Raw genomic sequence first — 20,201 nt, forward strand, 5'->3', positions numbered from 1 at the left:
AAGACTATAAGACTCGCATTTCGAGAATTTAATCCGATCGCCATCACTTTGTGGGAACTTACAATATCACCACAGTATTACCATCCTACAGTATGGCGACGAATGTACTTGTGCAGAGAAACGGAGGGGAACTGGCGGGGGGTCGGGCGACGCGGGCCGCTTAATGCAATCACGCTGAGTTTGCATTAACAATCGCGAAAGGACGACGCAGTCGTATTTTTTGTGTAATAATTTTATTATACATAGCTGTACTTACATATTCTATTATGGCGCGCAAAAACTGTTCCGTTTACGGATGTAAATCTACATTGAAATCCCAGAAGGAAACAATATTTCAGAAAGATTGTATTAATTGTATCTGTTGAATTAAAATCAAAGCTATGTATATGTTGTCCTCATTATTTTCTAATCAGATTGTACATCCCAATGCGAATGCATTACTTAGTTAAATGTTATTTTATTATAATATACAATTAAGAACATCCAAAAATAAAGTGTCCACGTAAATAATATTTAGCAGTGCAATATCTGTAATTATATATTTATGAACAAATAATTACATCAGATTTAATAATCGCAATTATTTTGAATGTACATATGAATAAATGATTTCATCATAATATTAATAATCACAATTGTTTTATTTCCCATTTGTTGCAACCCTAGCGTATTTTCGTGTGGCAGCGTAAGTACCTACGCTGGCGGCGGCATCGCGCGACATCAAAGGCGATTCCTTACTCTAGGAAATAATATTGTAATACTGTGATATCACCATTGAGATAGAGGTTTGTTGCGATACAAATTGAAGAATGTTTAAGGATTTATGTGAGTTGTTGGAAATGTTAGATAAAAAAATAATGAAGAAAATAACTAATCCTGCCGAGTAAAATTGAACAGGCGAAGTATATACATGTCCAATAAAACAACTTTTAAGCAGTTCATATTTTATATAGCTCTTCTACGAAAAATGGTTTGCCCAGTTTAGGCAAATTTACGGAATGTTTTTCCGATTTCTGCTACATTTTCCGTTGATGCTCCATCTGTATTTGTCTTAAAATGACTATTGACCTTCTAAGGAGTTCAGGGGCATAAAACAGAAGTTTCTTTCTGATTTAGATATTATGCATTAAAATGTTAAAATAAACTGGTCAAGGGAATACGTACTTACAGCATTTGTGAAGGAAATCAGAAAAATTGAAATACAGGAAATCGGAAATACCCTTCCTTCAGTACAATCAAATCATCTATACTTATAATATTTCATGAATTATATCAAACTCAGTCATACGTATGGGTATAGGTGTATTTGGTAGACACCACTGTACAGTACCTATACATCAATGATATTATAATATATACAAACAAGGTACATACATGTAACATTTTATAAAGTAGAAACTTTGAAGGTTTCCGCATTATGATTAACGTTATTATTATAGGATTTAAATCAATGTCTATTTTTGTTCTGAAACAAATATCTGGCAACATAATAATCACAGGCATTTGACATAATATCATAGCCTTAGGCGCGGGTCAAACACAAGCGGCGCGGGTGCGGGCGTGCCATAAGCGCACCTCTTGAATCTGTTTTGCACCACGTCCTTCTTATACATTTTTGTATGAAAGAATTTTGGACAGGCGTCGAGACGGCAAGCCACGGTTGTGCCACGGTTGCGCCGCCTTTCCAAAATTATTTCATACAAAATGCCAATAGCGCACCCGATGCACGCCGGCATGCAGCGCGGCCGATGCGCGCCTGCAGTGCGCCCGATGCGCGCCGCGCCGGTTGTATATGTCCCGCGCCTTATGTTCCTATAATAAAACGGCATTTTATTTGATTCAGCCCTAAATCATCTGCATACCATATAATTTCAACTGAATAAATTCAACGATATAGGTATGCATAATGTATTAGAAATAAACACACGCATAAAAACGATCTGAATTCAATATTAATTATGATCTGCTAACGTTGTGTCATTAAGAAACAATTTCATATGCGACATATCTTAGATTGTTGACCATATTTATTACTAGATTTCCGCCTGCGACTTCGCCTGCGTTTTGAAAGAAAAACCTGCATAGTGATGGGATTTCCGGGATAAAAAGTAGCCTATGTCTTATTCTGTGTCTCCAGCTACCTCCTAACCAAATTGCATTGTAATCGGTTTAGCAGAAACCCGCATAGTTCCTGATGGGATTTCCGGGATAAAAAGTAGCCTATGTCTTATTCTGTATCTCCAGCTACCTCTTAACCAAATTGCATTGTAATCGGTTTAGTAGAAACCCGCATAGTTCCTGATAGGATTTCCGGGATAAAAAGTAGCCTTTGTCTTATTCTGTGTCTCCAGCTACTTCCTTACCAAATTGCATTGTAATCGGTTTAGTAGTATTTGCGTGAAAGAGTAACAAACATCGATACTCACAAACTTTTGCATTTATAATATTAGTAGGATGAATTTGATATTTTTGGTTTTATGGCATTCAAATGCTTTATAAATATAAATTTTATAAAGCATCCGCCCCGGATTGGCGTGAAAGGATGCGGGTTCGAGTCCCGCCTCGTGATCGAATTTTTTCTATCCATACTAATATTATAAATGCGAAAGTAACTCTGTCTGTCTGTCTGTTACTCAATCACGTCTAAACTACTGAACCAATTTTCATGAAATTTGGTATGGAGATATTTTGATACCCGACAAAGGACATAGGCTACTTTTTATCCCGGGAAAATGACGCAATCCCAGAAATCCCACGGGAACGGGAACTGTGCGGGTTTTTCTTTGACTGCGCGGGCGAAGCTGCGGGCGGAAACCTAGTTCTTTATAAAATTTATATATTAGTAGAATAACAAACGTGTGTAGACTGCCTAGTTTTGATACTTGAGTCTTTATACTAGTTACAGCTTGTGGGTTGTGACTTCGTATAGAGTTACGCTCGTTATCGATTCCCTTTGTCACACTTTTCTCTGAATCGCGTAAGTGATATGTTTTACCTACAAAGAATAATGTGTATCATGATATACTTTAACGGATAGTCCTATAGAGCGTAGGTGTGGTAAAGATTCCTTCAGGCTTCATGTTTTAATAGTTACGTATAGTGGCTTTTGGTAGATCGGGTGCGAACTTAAGGTACTACGCAAAATTTAGATACTATGGTTGATAATTTTTCATATTATAATGGTCCTACTCTTGACAAGACTGATTGAACAATATTTTTATTTTCCAAAATATTACAACACAGATATTAAGAACTGTTGTTCATCAGGTGAACAATTTAATCAAACTTCTATACTTCATTTATCTGGAATTCTTTCAAAAGCCCTTGAATCCTGAAACCACAATTACGAGTCGTAGTTTTTTTCACAAATGGAAAACCAATCACTTAGCGGACGTAAGCGGGCAAGCGGTGAGTTTGAGTAAGGTTTTATATAACTGAATCTTTTAAAATATATTTCTTGGTATCGTTTATAAAATAACTTGTGAAATAAAAATAACAAAAAATAATATTTAGTCATCGCTAGTCGTCAAATTATAGATGTTTTTTTCAAGAACCGAAAAAAATATATTTCTTTAAGGCCAAGCGCGCACCACGATTTTAATTTTTGCGACACGATTTCAATATCGCGCTGTAGAAAATCGCAAAGAGTACGGTGCGCGCACAGCGATAATTTAATAGTGATCATTACTCACTTTCATCATGGATTTCGTACAAGTTGCTTGTCTTTATTTACTACTTCGGAGGATAAGAAGAAAAAAAAAAGAAAATTCGTCAATATTAGACTCATCCTTTTACAGCAGATAAAATTGTCAAAGGTTTCTTTTATCAGAAATACAATGAACTTCCATGTATGGTATATATTTCTGATATGGATGTATCCCAAAAAATTCTTTGGCTATTATAGAATGAAAATTCCGCCAAAAGGCCACCCTTTGAGCTTTTTTATTTTTTTTTATTATTGTAACCTTTATGTATATTTTGTTTCTTGCACAATAAAGTGTTAAATAAATAAATAAATAAATTCAAACTTTTGACAGATTACTGAGTTTATGTTTACCAATCAATACCTATAACACTATGATGTTTACTGTTGGACAGACGAAACACAAGTGAAGTGCCGGCCGGGCCCGAGTGTGCGATTTTATGATCGCAGTGCGCGCGGTACCATACAATTTCATATTCTGCATTTCATTTTCGCGACAATCGCGTCGCGAGCAGTCGCAGCAAAATGTGACAAATCACAATTTTAAAATCGCTGCGATTATTTATTCGCATGTGCGCGCATTGTCATAGTAACTCATACGCTGTATTTCTGCGATAAAATAATCACGCTGCATAAAGTCGTGGTGCGCGCTAGCTCTTAGACAGCAACAGCTTAAAAAATTTTTTTTACGCTAAAATTTTTAAACGAAATTCGAATCTTCTGAACAGATTCAAGATGGCGGTCAGTAATAGCATTTTAAACAAGCCGGAAGGGTTTTAATAATTAATGAACTGTAATGGAAAAACCGCAAACTATATGCACGTGTTTGCCCTCCGTCTTATAAATAGGGTGATATATTTTTAGCCAAGCACTTTGTACCGCTAATAATAATTGTCCAGAAATACGTTGCTCCAATGTTGATAATGTTTTCTTAGTGTTAATGTGTTATGTTGATGATATTTACGGAAAGTGAAAAGAAGGGACTGCACTTATGTGTATTTTAGCACTATTATTATATCTCTTGTGTCGTTGGCTATTTACAATCGAATAGTCAATGTGACTGAAATTCAGCCAGGACACGTGGTGTAAGGTGTTGTTATTAATGATCGAATAATTGAAAGTAATCTTTGAACTGTCATTTACTCTTTATGTAGGTACGTTTCGATCTAAGCATGTGGATACTACAGCTTTTTAAAAATCATTTTCATCAATGTGCAAAAAATAACTTTTAAAAACTTAAATGATAAGTATCTTTTTTCCATTTTTCTACGGATAAGTAAAATGTTTATTAAGGATGGTCGAAATTCTTGCTACTACCTGCGTTCCACTCTATATAATTCGATAAAACACTCGAGAACTCTAAAATACGTAAACGTAGTTATATATTTATATTATCTGTGACGTAAACACACTCTGATATAGAAAAAAAAAGACGGGTTGCACTCCGGGAGTGCCGGCAGAAGTGAAAACTTGATTATTAACGTTGAGCATGTTTGATATCCACGCTTTTTCGATCAGGTCACGTGTCCTGACGCGAGTTTAAGATTTTATACCCATTACAGAAAAAGTGCTCAACGCCGCTAAAGAAGTTTTCACTTCCAAAACATAAACATTAAAAAGTTGTATGGAGATTTTTTGATTTATCGTATTTATTTTTCATATCCGAATTTTTGTATGTAAAGAAAATGATAAAGACATAATCCATTATAAAGATCTCATTGTGCATTTCATTGAACAAGGTCTATAAGGTACAATCAATAACGTAACCTGAACCCTATTGCCATGGCTTAGAGTTCAAAGTTACATGTAATCAATCATTACATTAAATTAAGCTCTATTACCATGGTGTAGAGTTGAAAATCGAATGTCATGTAACGATTGCAAGCCTCAAGAGATGCAGTCAGTGGGTCAGAGAATCGGGACAGATGCCAAGTGATGGAAGTCTGGAAGCTTCTTCCGACGCCACCGTGTCTGTATGGGAAGGTCGGAGCCTTATACTATAGTCAATAATAGTTTGGTTTTAACCGAGTTAGAAAGTTATGAATACGCAACGGTTGTTTAGAGAGTGCTAAATGGTCAGTTATGGTAATATTGTAATACTGTGGTTATGGTTAACTAATAAGACCTAAAAGTAAAAGATACCTATAGCTATAATAATTGCAAAAATATGTAAGTAGCCGAATGTATATAAATGATAAATAAACAGAACGACGTACATATAAATAAAGAATAGAAAAAATTCGATCACGAGGCTGGACTCGAACCCGCATCCTTTCGCGTCATTCCATTCATTTTATAAAGCATTTGAATGCCATAAAACGACGTACCTCAAAAATGCAGCCAAATTATGAAATTCCCTTTTTGTCCTTTAAAAAGCCACGTAAAGTTATTATATGAAAGAATCCTTACTGCCATTCAAGTATAGTATCTAATTGGGTCAGCTGTCATTTACCTTGCTGGCATTAACGCCTGAAGGATAATATCATTATTGAATAAAGAAAGGAATTAAAATGACGCGTAATTACTCGAATGTAAAGAACAGTTGAAATGCTAGATCATTCTGGATGTTTCGAGAAATATTTTTGAAGTGAAACTTCTTTATCGGGGTTGGAAAAAAATTTAGTATAACATTTTTTCGTTACGCGCCATCTTTTTCTTATCCCTACCACGCGTGATTCGACGTATTTCTGTAAAGTCGCTTTAAGTAAATTATTTTTTTTTAAATAAGGTCACAAAGAAGTTTCACTTCGTACGTGTGTACACTAGTACACGCACACATTTTTTTTTGTTTACACATGATACAATGTTGAAGTTCCATAACATTGCCTTTCATAAGGTTTCCATAGAATTCATACAACTGGTGATTGTGTTGGTTTGCATATAATATATTTTTATTGTATTTCTTTGCTGATATATTTCCATACTAGCTTTCCACCCGCGGCATCGCCCGCGCATTCAAAGAAAATCCTGCATAGTTCCCGTTCCCGTGGGATTTCCGGAATAAAACCTATCCTATGTCCCGGGGTAAAAAGTAGCCTATGTCCTTTCTCGGGTATCAAAATATCTCTATACCAAATTTCATGCAATTTGGTTCAGTAGTTAAGGCGTGATTGAGTAACAGACAGACAGACAGAGTTACTTTCGCATTTATAATATTAGTATGGATATCGACTGTAGGTGCATGAAATGTCGAATTTTTAAATTTCAATATGCATCTAAAGGAATAAATAGGAAAGGAAAAATCCCTAATTTATTATTGCACTTTTGTTTCTTTTTCCGAAGAATACTTTTATTTCCAAAATAGTTCTACTTAATAACTTCTCTGGTATATTATATGGTAATTCAATATCTTCATTATACATTGCCCAAGAGCGCTCCTTCCACAACGGTCAGGTTTCCTCGTTTTATTAAGGTCAGTTCTTCCCACAGAACTAAGCCCAGATTGACATCTAAACACCTTTACTAAATTATACGCAGTCTTCCACGAATCGTGTTAATCAAACAGAATGCAAACTCCTTTGAGTAATGAAAGCAAGCCACAAATCATTCGGGCCACACCTAAAAGCTCTCTGTAATCAGTATCTAATTTTATCGGTCATTACGTCACCTGTCTTTCATTGCGTTGGGGTAACGACCCTATAGACTTGGGGTAACTGCATATACTTTGAAGGGATATAAACACATAAATGTTGAAATTGTGTTAGGCGCGGGTCAAACACAAGCGGCGCGGGCGCGGGCGTGCCATAAGCGCACCTCTTGAATCTGTTTTGCACCACGTCCTTCTTATACATTTTGTATGAAAGAATTTTGGACAGGCGTCGAGACGGCACGCCACGGTTGTGCCAAGGTTGCGCCAAGGTTGCGCCTTTCCAAAATTATTTCATACAAAATGCCAATAGCGCACCCGATGCACGCCGGCAGCGCGCCCGCGGCGCGCTCCCGGCGCGCCCGCGGCGCGCCGCGCCCCTTGTATATGTCCCGCGCCTTAGGGACGAGGTGGTATTGATTGGTTTTGCACTTTTAGCTGTTATCCTGTTTGCTGTATAGCATAATATGTGATGGTACATCGAAGGAGTATTATGTTGGTGTACTAGGTTAGCGAGAATTTAGAAGCATAAATGAATTACGCTATAGTAATCTGATTTTAAAGCTCCCAGAAAATACTACATTTCAGAATGATTATTAACGATTTCGATGAAAAATGTATCAGGATAACTCCTTGCAAAAATATTTTATTGACTGATCTGAGTAGTGGGTCTTCTTTTTGTAGTCGTCCCGAGTATTACTTCCACGTATCGCATCGCAGTGATTCTCAGAAAATAAGCAATTTACCACGGCTTATCAATGAAATCCTCAAAAAGCTACAAACCATCTTGCAAAACATGCACCTTTGACGATTGTACCAGAACTGTAATTCTTGCTGTTAACAGTTACAATTTGCCATACTGCATTTCATGGCAAGCTAATGGTCAGTTGTGACGTCAGCAGCATTTGTCAATGCCACTGCAAGGTTGGTCTATCACCCGTATTGCAAATTAGAAGTTCGCATTATAAACTCATTTATGTAATGGTGAAAGTTTATGGAAAGCATTGAATTAATAAAACCCTGGGGGTATAAGACGTAACGGTAAGCTAGGACATTCAAACAAATTAAAATAAGGTTAGATAATCCTGAAATAAGGTTACTTTATTGTAAACTAAGATAGGTGATAAAAATACATACTGTGGCACTAAAAACACAACAAAACAATCACATTTTGTTGAAGGAATTCTCAAAAATGAAATGGTTAGGAACATCAACCTCTTAGTGTCAAGTTATAATAACACAAAAGGACTTATAATACAAGGAAAAACTGATTTAGGTTGCTGAAAAGTGATGCATTATGTTGTAGTTAGTAGTAGGTTTTCAGAAACATTGGAATTATTATCAAATCGCATGAATAACTTAAAATGATGATTTTTCGCATCATGATTTATGACTTCTCAATTTAATAGATAATTAGAATCGGCATATTTACCCTGTTTTCCCAAAGTCGGGCTAAGTCAAAAGGTAAATAGAAATGCGTTCTGTTATTTATGTGAATTACTATCATTGTTCGGGAAAACAACTGTCAGAATAAAAAAATATCATCCCATATTTACAATCATACAATATATTAAACAAAAAGGTCAAATTGATAAAAAGTTTAAACTAGATCTTCCATAGTCCGGTCAACCGGACTATGGAAAAAAATATTTATTCCGTTATAGTCCGGCCAACTGTACTACGGAAAATATTTTTTTCCCGTGGTCCGGTTGACCGGACAACGGAACCGTACGACGGGCAAAGAGGGGAATTATCAATCACAGAGTGCCAAAATTAATATTATCGTAAAACATAATCCTTCTTTTGGCACAGTCGGGTATATAGATCTTCTTAACTCCATGTATAACGCAACAAGGTTATAGTATACGCAGAGAGAAGAGCCATCGGCGGCGCAGAAGTGTCGAACAAAGGTTCGGTTAGCTAACGAGGCTTATTTAACCGACTTTAAAGAATGAGGTTAAGACGATACACAAAAAAAATCCACTGCTTGGCGGGCGGAGTCTAATAGCTCGCTATCGCGAACGCGGGTGTGCGCGAAGTCATTCTTGCAAACTCGCCGCGCTGCCGCTGGCCGACTCGGGACAAACATGTATGGAGTCGTCATACAGTTATAATATTGTTATACATATATTTAATTGTTGATTTATTGGTTTTATTTTCTTGCTTATAAACACAAAATTATCTTCTTTTTAACAACTACTTAGACATTATTAATAATTATTAATTATTATTATTTCGTAATGTTTACTTTATTACAAAATAATACAGGTTATAAATAATCTTTAAAATAACAAAAAATATTGTTACTCTGAAAAAATGAAATGGTACCTAATTACGCAGACTACTGAATTGATTTAGATAGAATTTGATGCTGACGTAGATATTACATCATGCCCAGAAATGAAAGGTACTATTTCTGAAAGAAGTTATAAACCCTAATTCTTCTCAGTCAAAGTCAAGAGTGGAAGATATCGCTAATACAGTAAAACTGATGCGAAACTTTGGATGTTAATTTGTATATTTTTTTGTTAGTTGTTACTTAATCACGTCAAGACTACATTACCAATTTTGATAAAATATAGCTAATTGCCTGGATTTACACATAGGATACTTTTTATCCGAACTGAACACTTCTGTGGGATAAAACAGGATTCACGATATAACCTAATTCCACGCGGGCAAAGCCGCGGTCGGAATGATATTTTTTTAAATAAAAAAATTGTTTAAAAAAAACACAAAATATATGGACGCATGTATTTATTTTTTGCACTCTATTATAATTGTAATAATTCATTACAAATAATCAAAATAAAATAGCCAGAGCAAAGTTAGGCCCTGGTAGGATAGGTAGGCAGGTACAGCAATGTGAGACGAACACTGGCTTATTTATACCAATAATAATGTATTATAAACATTAAATTAAGTTTACTTTCTAACATAATTTTTGTTGTTAGAAAGTAAACTTAATTACACACATTACACACATTAGCTAATATTATTAGCTAATGTGAAAACGAATCAACCAATCATCCCACAACAATGAAATGTGCACACAAATATTCATCCAAATCGGTTCATGTGATTAGGAGGAGTGACTGCAGCGCCATCCTCCGGGCCCAATTGTGTTTCCAGATCACCCAGGAACTCAATTTTACTTACACAAAATTTTTCGAAATGAAAACTCACATTACTATGTAAATATGAATATAAACCGGTTTTAGTACTAAGCAATTTCCCGCACAGGTGTAGTAAGTATAAATGAAATAAATATCAACATCAAATTATTTATACAACATACTTATCTACCACCTACTAAGAAATTCTTGAAATTTTTTCGTATTTTTTTAAATATAATACTACTCCAACGAGCTCCTGTTCCATAATTCCATATTACGTCCACCATACTTCCACTAAGTTCACCATGATTTTTTATTTCTTTGCACTTTGTTGCTTTTTGCTAAAAATGGAATCATGCGATAAAACCAGTAGAGCGTTGATAACATACATTTTTGACTGAATAAAGGTACTTACGAAGGAGTGGGTTCACATTGTGAACAATCAGTGGGTTTATTTTCCTTCTGGATTCCGGATTTCTGAAAAGATTATTTATGCTATAAATGAAAAAATCTTACACATTCGTTATGTACTTAAAACAGGGGTACATATCAAACATCGTCTATAATACAATTATCATCAAATTTAAAATAAAACCAACTTACTTCATTAATTTGTTCCAATTGTAAGCATTCTTTTTCCTCCAACCTTTATGTTTCTTCTTCTTATTTTCTTTATTGTCCCCATTTGTCTCATTTTGTCTTATCGTGTTGTCACCCTTTTTTACGATTGCGCGAGCGACACAAGTTCCCCGTGTGACGGCCGTAGCGGGAATGACTCGTGCAGCGATCGGGGTAGGAAGGTACAGGGCGGCTCTCGCTATATTGGCTGGTCAGGCGCTAATTTCAAGTATTTCTTGTTTATTTCAAAACCATCGCATATTTCAAAATTCTAACACGGTAGACGTATAGGTTGTATATTTTATAGTTAATATCCAAAAAGTCGTAACTTTACGTTTGTTATTTTGAAGATGCCAGAGATTAAAAAAAAATAACAATGAGAACTTTGTATTTTTTTTCTATCGAGAAAATATCATGGAATCATGTTTCTAAAACGGTAGACGTATTGTGTTACTATTGAACTTTCTTGTCAAGAATTTTCATCACGACAACTTTAATAATATAAAAATTACGAAGGTTTAAAAAGGGCTGTAAATGTTAGAAAAATTAATTCATCACCTTAAGATTCGTTAGGGTTTTTCTTCAGATTGTAGCAATAATGATTTTTCGTTGGTAGTTCACAGGTTGATCCAAATTAATTTGATCTGATGATGCTTATATTTTAGCTGCATCATATTATAGTATAGAGTCCCGATTTACTTTTGATACGGAACCCATAAAACACACTCAACTATAAATTAAACAACACTAAATTATAAATTAAACATCGTAGGTACTGTTACTAATGATATTTTGTTTGTATATATACATACATATATTGACTGTTACGGTAAAGTAAACCAAAAGAATGTGTTGAAAAATCGGCTTATTTTAACTGAACATTGTTTCTTTTTCTTAAGATATAAGTGATGATATCCGCATCGAAAATAGCACACGTTATTTTCCTGCCATTCAAAAGCTCATTAAAATCGACACTTCGATTCGATATCGATAGAAAGATCGATTAGAATTGTCTCCTAAACTAGCCGATAGGGAAAGTCGATTACAGCAAGAAAAATACATAAGTAGAAGACAGAAATATCTTTATGTAGGTACGTATAGTTTAAACACGTTTTATATTAAAAATTGGTCCTGAAAATAATTAAATAATATCTATAATATACTGGTGCAGTTATATCCGAAGGCTTTTAAAGTAATTAAACCCTGTTAGTTAGGAACTAATGGCTTCTGCCTTCTGTTATGTATGTCTATACGATAATATCTAGGTTTCGATAATATCGGAAAAAGGAAAGATATACGATAATATCGGATATCTTTCCTTTCAGTTTTCGGGATAAAAAGTACTCTACAGATTCTAGAAAATCTATATATTTATCCAAATCGATCGAATACCTAACCTAACTGACATTTTTTTGCATTTTCCACATGAGAATTGATAAAAAGTAAAAACTTCGAAAGACATTAGACATTATCGCTTCTTTCTGCATATTCATTTACTAGATCCAGCTACCCGCTTTACCCGCGAGTCGCGACGTCACTCACACTGTACCCAGATAAAAAGTACCTAGCCTTAATGACTAGACATAATATCTGTACCAAATTTCACACAGGACCGATCTTTTTCTGCAAAAAAGTAACAAACATACATTTTTATAAACATCTGCCTTTATATGAGTACGCTTTGATTGTTACGAATCAATCTAAACCTTGCAAAGTGTAAATTGTCGTTAATCTAAAAGTTGAGATGACGTCACAAGCTGGTAAGGTCATACAAAGGTCACGGGGCGGGTTTCAGTCCCAAGGGTTTAGGGTGTGAACTTCAAGGTACTACGGTATGCAGAATCTATGGCATTTTTTGAAGCTTGCTAATTTATCAAATGTTTCCTCGGTTATTCGCTAATACATGTTATTAAATAGCTGTATCGCCGTAGATAAAAGCAAATTTCTAAAACTTTCTGTAGCTTTTGACCACAAACCAAATATCGAGCTAGATCTATGTCTGTGCTTTTGACCTTATGTGTTATTCTGTCACATAAGCTATATCACTGCCAAGTATCTTCAAATTATGTTCAGTAGTTTTTAGGTGAAAGAGGAACAAACATAGGTATGTTTATAATATTCGAAAGAAAGATATAATATACGAATAAATAATGGTACCAATCAAAGGAAGAAATTATAATTATTGAAATAATTAAGCTCTCATAATTACAGTTATAACTTCTTCAATAAATAAAACACGTATTCATTTATAGTTTGAACTTAATAAAAAAAATATAATTAAAATGAAATGATTCGATTAAGTTTCATGTTGATTCAATAGTCAGCGAAAAATTTATTAATTGAAACAGATTTTGGACAGCTTTAAAATTAATCGGAAAAAGAGCATTTAAAATAATATCTCATTTCACGAGAATATAGAGTTGCAGGAATCAACTAGTTGTGTACATTTAATAATTCGATTGAATTTTCGGAAATGAACACAGATTTTAATTTATCTTTACCTACGATAAGCTGTATTTAACAATATTGTACACTGTGATTGTACACTATTTTACATATTCAATAACATTGCAATTATTGCTTCAATAAAAAAGCAAATACAGACAAAACTTCAAACTTATAATGGAAATGGAGACCAAACTAACGAACTTCGGTTAATGACATTTTGATTTTATCGTCTTAGGAATTTGTCCCCATCGTCATAATATTATACTATTTAAAAAAAAGAGCGTGTGTGCCGAGCACACGTATCAGAAGTAAAACTTCTGACATGTGTGTTCTTCTTTGGTAAGAGACACCAAAATCGTCGCCTTACTCCATGACGTAGGTATTGCCATGACGCGACCTTGAAATTTTACTCTCAAAGAAGTTTCACTTCAATAACGTATTCTTAAAATAAGATGTAAACAATGAGTGAAGTCCCGTGTCCCCTGACTAGGGGACCCTTCTGTGTCCTACTAGACCAAGACATTTTTTTTTCTTCGTCTCCACCGGGAATCGAACCCAGGACCACTCGGTGTTACGCTCTGTACGCACTGTACCGAGGAGGCGGTCATGATGAATCAAGATGTAAACAATGCAAGTGTGATATTAATAGTTAAATATGGCTAATCGAGAACAACGGATGAGATATTGCTTAAGAGCAAATGACGTCCTTTTTGGTCGCAATGAGGAAATGGCAAATCTTCGAGTGGCTAGAAGTACAACGTTCAATTCGTTTTATATTCCGAGAGTTGGCAAAAATAACTGAATAGTTTTGAGAGCTCTGTGGTTTACGGGTGTCAATTTTTGAAGTGAAAACTTCTTTAGCGGCGTTGAGCACTTTTTCTGTAATGGGTATAAAATCCGCGTCAGGACACGTGACCTGATCGAAAAAGCGTAAGACGGATACCATTCCAAAATATCAAACATGCTCAACGTTAATAATCAAGTTTTCACTTCTGCCGGCACTCCCCCAGTGCAACCCGTCTTTTTTTTGTACTTGCTTATGTATTTACATAATTATCTGGGGTGTTCTTCAAGAAAAGATCTTATGATAAAAACAACTTGCATTTGACTTGCATATCATCCTTTTTAAACATTTGATTTTTCTCTTCATCAAAATTCATTCAACTTTCGTTGTTATGCATTTTTTATTGTAAAATGGATTTATTATACCATTTATAAGTGAATTAATGCAAAATACAATTACATTTTTACACTTGAATAACGATAGCTTATTCTAATTTCAAAAGATTTATTTGGAAACCGCTTACTGTTTTAATAATTTTGCTTATACCTAACTCACATACGCACAATCATACAAATACACATGCACATACGCAATATATCTATAATATCTATACAATCTATACTATAGAATATAGATTGTATAGATAATATAGAATCTATACTATAATATTATAAAGCTGAAGAGTTTGTTTGTTTGATTGTTTGAACGCGCTAATCTCAGGTACTACTGCTCCGATTTGAAAAATTCTTTCAGTGTTAAATAGCCCATTTATCGAGGAAGGCTATAAGGCTATAAATCATCACGCTAAGACCACCAGGAGCGGAGCCACGCGGGTGAAACCGCGAAGCACAGCTAGTTTAATATATTTATTAAATAAACAGACCATGTAGCTCCTATATCTAGACCTACTTATAATTAGAATAGCTATTAAGGTCTCGTTACGTGTGTTTATTTCATTAATATTCACGTTTCTCACTTTAATTACGATTCCGGAATGAGTGTCGCATATTGAATTTTAATAAGCCCTTTGATAAACTTGGCACGTATACGTTGATTCAGCAATCTGTGCTAGAAATATTATTAAAATGACTGAACGTTTTATTCATAATACTTATAGGTGTTGCCCGCGGCTTCAAGTCTTCATTTCAATTGAAAGTAATAGACCGGGAGATACTGACACAAAATTTCGAGTCATTTGTAACAGGATGGCGGTTCTACAGGGTTTTTTGATAAAATGTTACCATTATTATATTTGCCATACTTCTAGTAGGAGGAAAAAGTGCTGTCATACTTGAAAAATTAATTTATTATTAATTTATATAAGTGAAGATTTCCAACACCTAGATCTTTGAAATTTTGTATTTATATTCTTTGATCCTCACACTTCCAGGAAAAATAAGTGCCATACTGTTACAAATCGTTTGACTTTCGCTATTTTTCCGACGAGTTCGGCTAACGCCCACGCGACTTAGCCACCGATACCAGCGATCACACCATCATATTTCTTTTTATCATTGCGTACTAAGACCCCTGTAGAACCGCCATCCTGTTACAAATGACTCGAAATTTTGTGTCAATATCTCCCGGTCTATAAAGCAACAATTATTTTTAACAAAAAACTAAACAGTCTTCAAGTTTGCAGAACTAGATGAAATTTCAATGGGATCAACCAACAGGAACCAGAATACAAATAAAGAAAAAACATCAAAATCGGTTCACCACGTCTTAAAAGATCTGAGATAAAAACGAGACTCTTAGATCCTCCTCCATTTTTGAAGTCGGTTCAAAAGCAATCACATTAAGCAACATGTTTATGGCATTAATCATAAAAAAGAAACAGTAGTCAGTAGTCACACAGCTACAGTCGTTGTCCTGTCGTATGAAAAAGTTATTGTGGACGTTAAATTTTAATTCCAATTTTCCGCGGTGTTTTGTGTCCTAATCAATGAAAGTACGAACTAATGTTTATTTACATAGATTATTAGATACCTTAGTTCAAAACTTTATTCTTTATCTTTCGGTTTTATGAATCTAAGGAACGCCTCGTGATTGATTTTTAAGCTATTGCATAGCTTCTATCGCGGGCCTTGAGCGCGGGGACCGAATCGAGAAATTCCGTAACGAAAAAACCTCACGCTCCCCACTTCGACGGGCTCGGAGGTTTGGCTTGAAGGCATGCTATGCAATAGCTTTACCGCGGCAGTCCCCGAGTGCCACACGTCTTTTTTCTATTCTTTTATAAAGCATTTGGATGCTATAGTTAAACACTAAAATGTGAAATTCAACTTTACTCTTTACTTTTTTTCGATGAATTTTTAATACTCTTTTTCAAGATGTTTAGATGGTTCCCAAAATCAAAAAATGTTACCTAAACTGACAAAAATAAACCAAATAAACTAAATTCACACGTAATCACATTAAATGCGATCCACCCCATTCAGAGGGTACAATTTAATGAACCCCAGTACAGACCCCTCGGCGCCAACGTAAGGCTTCACTTGAGAACTTGTCAGTTTGTAGGGTAAACTAATCGATACAGTTATATAAAGAAGAATGGGTTAAATACAAATAAGTATATTAAATAAGTTTTATGTATTTAGCAAGGAATAATTTCATTTGTAGAATTCTAAATTAGTCAGGTTCATAAATCTGGACATGAATGGCCGATTTCTGTATTGAGTATTTGACGTTATGAACGTCTCAAAGCTTACTTAAATACTACTTAAATATTTTCTTGTATGTGACATAAGCTTTTTTAAACCTTAATGAGATTTCCGAACCGATGGTTAATGTTAAGTTCTGTTTTGATGATTCAAAAGTGGCTCTCAAATCAATCTGTTTGAATAAGAATATCATTGATTTTGTTTGAGTTTGAGTTAAACATGCAATTAAGGTATCAAAAATAAGTAGTAAGTCGATAAGGGTAACAATAATTATGCTATCAGTGAGTCACTAAAATGTCAGTGACTTTATCAGCAATTCGTGAAACTGGCCCTTGAAATGATTAATTTACATGAATGTTGCATTGTTTTGTCATTTGAGGTTTAAACGGGTAATTTCGATAATAATTAACAATTTCGACTTCAAATTGTCCTCGATCTATCATGGGATAATACAAATGTATCATGGAAATGTAGAGCTTACAAATTATTCGTTATTTTTTTCTGCAACTATCATTTCAGTAGTTATTTTGTGTTATGTTTGTGTGATGTAATGGGCTGACCTTAAATAAATATTCGTATTGGCCTTAAGTGATTTAAGGCGAAGGACGTGAATAATATGCTATGGTAGATTCTTTATAATTCTAACTAGCTGTGCCCCGCGGTTTCACCCGCATTGCTCCGCTCTTGTTGGTCTTAGCGTTATGATATATAGCCTATAACCTTCCTCGATAAGTATGCTATCTAACACCGAAAGAATTTTAAATCGGACCAGTAGTGTCTGAGATTAGCGCGTTCAAACAAACAAATAGATAGATTGTGGGAGTCAGACTGCGTAGCGATATGTAGCCGACTGAATACGCTACGCTACGTAATAAGCTACGCGGAATTTCTACGAAATTGTTTTTTGACACGAAACCTTGAGGCGCGTTTAGAGTAAAATTTCAAGGTCACGTCATGTTAATACCGTCACGTCATGGAGTAAGGCGACGATTTTGATATCTTTAAATCTTGCCAAAGAAGTTTCACTTCTGACGCAACGTGTGCTCGTACGCTCTTTTTTACACAAAATGCTAAACGGAGCCGTTCTGTGTAGCGATTCTATAGCCTATACATATATTAATTTCTATATAATAACTGAGTTCATAATTCTTTACAGAAAATGCCAAACGGAGCCAGACTGCATAGCAGTAGGTAGCAGACTGCGCGGCGCGATGGGCACGCGCCCGCCGGCCGCGTTCTGGCCGCAGCTATGGGCCACTGTGGTCAGGAACCTGCTGCTCAAGAAGCGAGATACCAGAAAGACGCTCGCCGTAAGTTGTACATACACTCATCTACTGCGTAGCGATAGGCAGCTATGTAGCAATAGGTGGCTGTGTAGCGATAGGTAGCTGCGTAGCGATAGGTAGCTGCAAAACGATAGGTATCTTCGTAGCGATAGGTATCTTTGTAGCGATAGGTGACTGCATAGCGATAGGTTGCTACGTAGCGATAGGTGGCTGCGTAGCGATAGGTGGCTACATAGCGATAGATTGCTACGTAGCGATAGGAGGCTACGTAGCGATAGGTGGCTGCGTAGCGATAGGTGACTCCGTAGCGATACGTAGCTGCTTAGCGATAGGTGGCTACCTAGCGATAGATTGCTACGTAGCCATAGGTATCTGCATGGCGCGATTGGCACGCGTATAGTACATGTAGAACAACGTTTTGTTTGTTAGTAAGTAACATACCCATAATTTTTATGGTGTCACCGACTTTTGTGACGATCGCGACCGCGCGCAACGACCGACCGCGGTACGATCTATATTTTGAACGAAATGCCAAAGTTAATTTATTTAATAGTAGATAGACTTCCACACATATTAATGTAATAAAGATAACTGACCGACGTTACTTATTTAATTAGTTTCATGTTGATAATAATATATGGTGTCACTGACTCCAATTCCAATAATTATGTTTTGTACATTATTATAATATGACAGGCCAATCTAATCATGCTAGTATGTAACAATTCCTTCGTCGAGAAATGTTAGAAGTAATTACTTGACTTGTCAAGATCAAGCGAATTTCCTGCTCCAAAGCTCTGTATTTAATTATGTTTAATCGACTCGAAAGGGTCGTCCGTTACAATTTATATGTTTATTTCAGTTCTGAAATATTCGTACTTATACATTGATTTGGGAAATTATCGGAAAGTTAAGGAAAATATTTTATCCTTTATTTATTATTTAAGTATACCACTTATTGGAGTTATTGGAAATTCATAAGTGCTTTTCATATTCAGAAATCCTGATATAGCTTTCGCACAAATTAATAACATAATATTACGAATATGAAAATAGTATTTGGCTTTTCTTATAAAAATTAACGATATTATCGTCGAATGTGTGAAATGCATGTGAATTTCGCTATTTATTTGAGTAAAATATCAGAATAATATTGCAAGAAAACATCAAAACAAGTGAACAAAAAACTTGACTTTCGCTATTTTCCGACGAGTTCGAGTTTTACGCCCACGCGTAAGCCGCCGGTACCAACGTTCACACCATCATTTTTCTTTTTGTCATTGCGTACTTAGAACCCTGTAGAACCGCCATCCTGTTACAAATGACTCGAAATTTTGTGTCAATATCTCCCGGTCTAAAACGCGTATACACAGACATGTAACATGTCTGTGCGCGTATATATAAGTTCTCATCTATTCACAGCATTGTATCTCAAGCTCAAGAGATTTCCAGTTGGAAACTACTTATAAAGTTAAATTCAAAGTAAAACTACGGATGTCCTCCTTCCTTGTAGTAAATAGAAATATATGGGATGACTTCTTGCAATAAAGTCTTGAATTTTCCATCAGAGTCTGTTAAATCGAAATCAGTTTTTATGATATTGGTTTCTCAAAAATTTTATATTATTTTATAGGATCTTTTGGTTTTAATAAGCGACTTCAAAAAAAAATACATTCGAATTAAGAATCTCCTGTTAATTCGACTGTATTTTTTTTAAAGTGAAACTTTTATTACATCGTCTCAAACTTTTTGGTCTAGGTATACCTACTCAGGCAGCCGACCGTCACGCGACATGCGCTACACAAAGCAGTGTTTGGAACCGTTCGAACAGTTTCACTTTTACCGTGGTGTCATAAAACCACACAACATTTTTTGTACCTACTTCAGAACTTTCGACTGGATGCAGCAATTTTGATTATTCTTTTTTATTTGAAAGCTGCTGCCTGTCGTGTGGTCCGATTTAATTTTCTCTAGTTCTGACACTTTGATAGCAGTTT

General features: G+C 35.2%; 1 protein-coding gene across 2 annotated transcripts in view; it reads left to right on the plus strand.

The window, feature by feature from the left end:
• Positions 1-20,201, plus strand: part of LOC149898897 (cholesterol transporter ABCA5-like) — a 62,059-nt gene that overhangs the window by 3,778 nt on the left and 38,080 nt on the right. For both annotated transcript variants that reach the window (XM_090114184.1, XM_090114185.1), the window contains exon 2: positions 18,075-18,228. In XM_090114184.1, coding sequence (XP_089970310.1) covers positions 18,075-18,228 — 154 coding nt within the window. The remainder of the gene's footprint in view (positions 1-18,074; positions 18,229-20,201) is intronic.

This window comes from Colias eurytheme, chromosome 21, assembly GCF_061535395.1.
Source record: "Colias eurytheme isolate Ceu_HAF_F1 chromosome 21, ilColEury1 Martin Lab GWU primary, whole genome shotgun sequence".
NCBI lineage: Eukaryota > Metazoa > Arthropoda > Insecta > Lepidoptera > Pieridae > Colias > Colias eurytheme.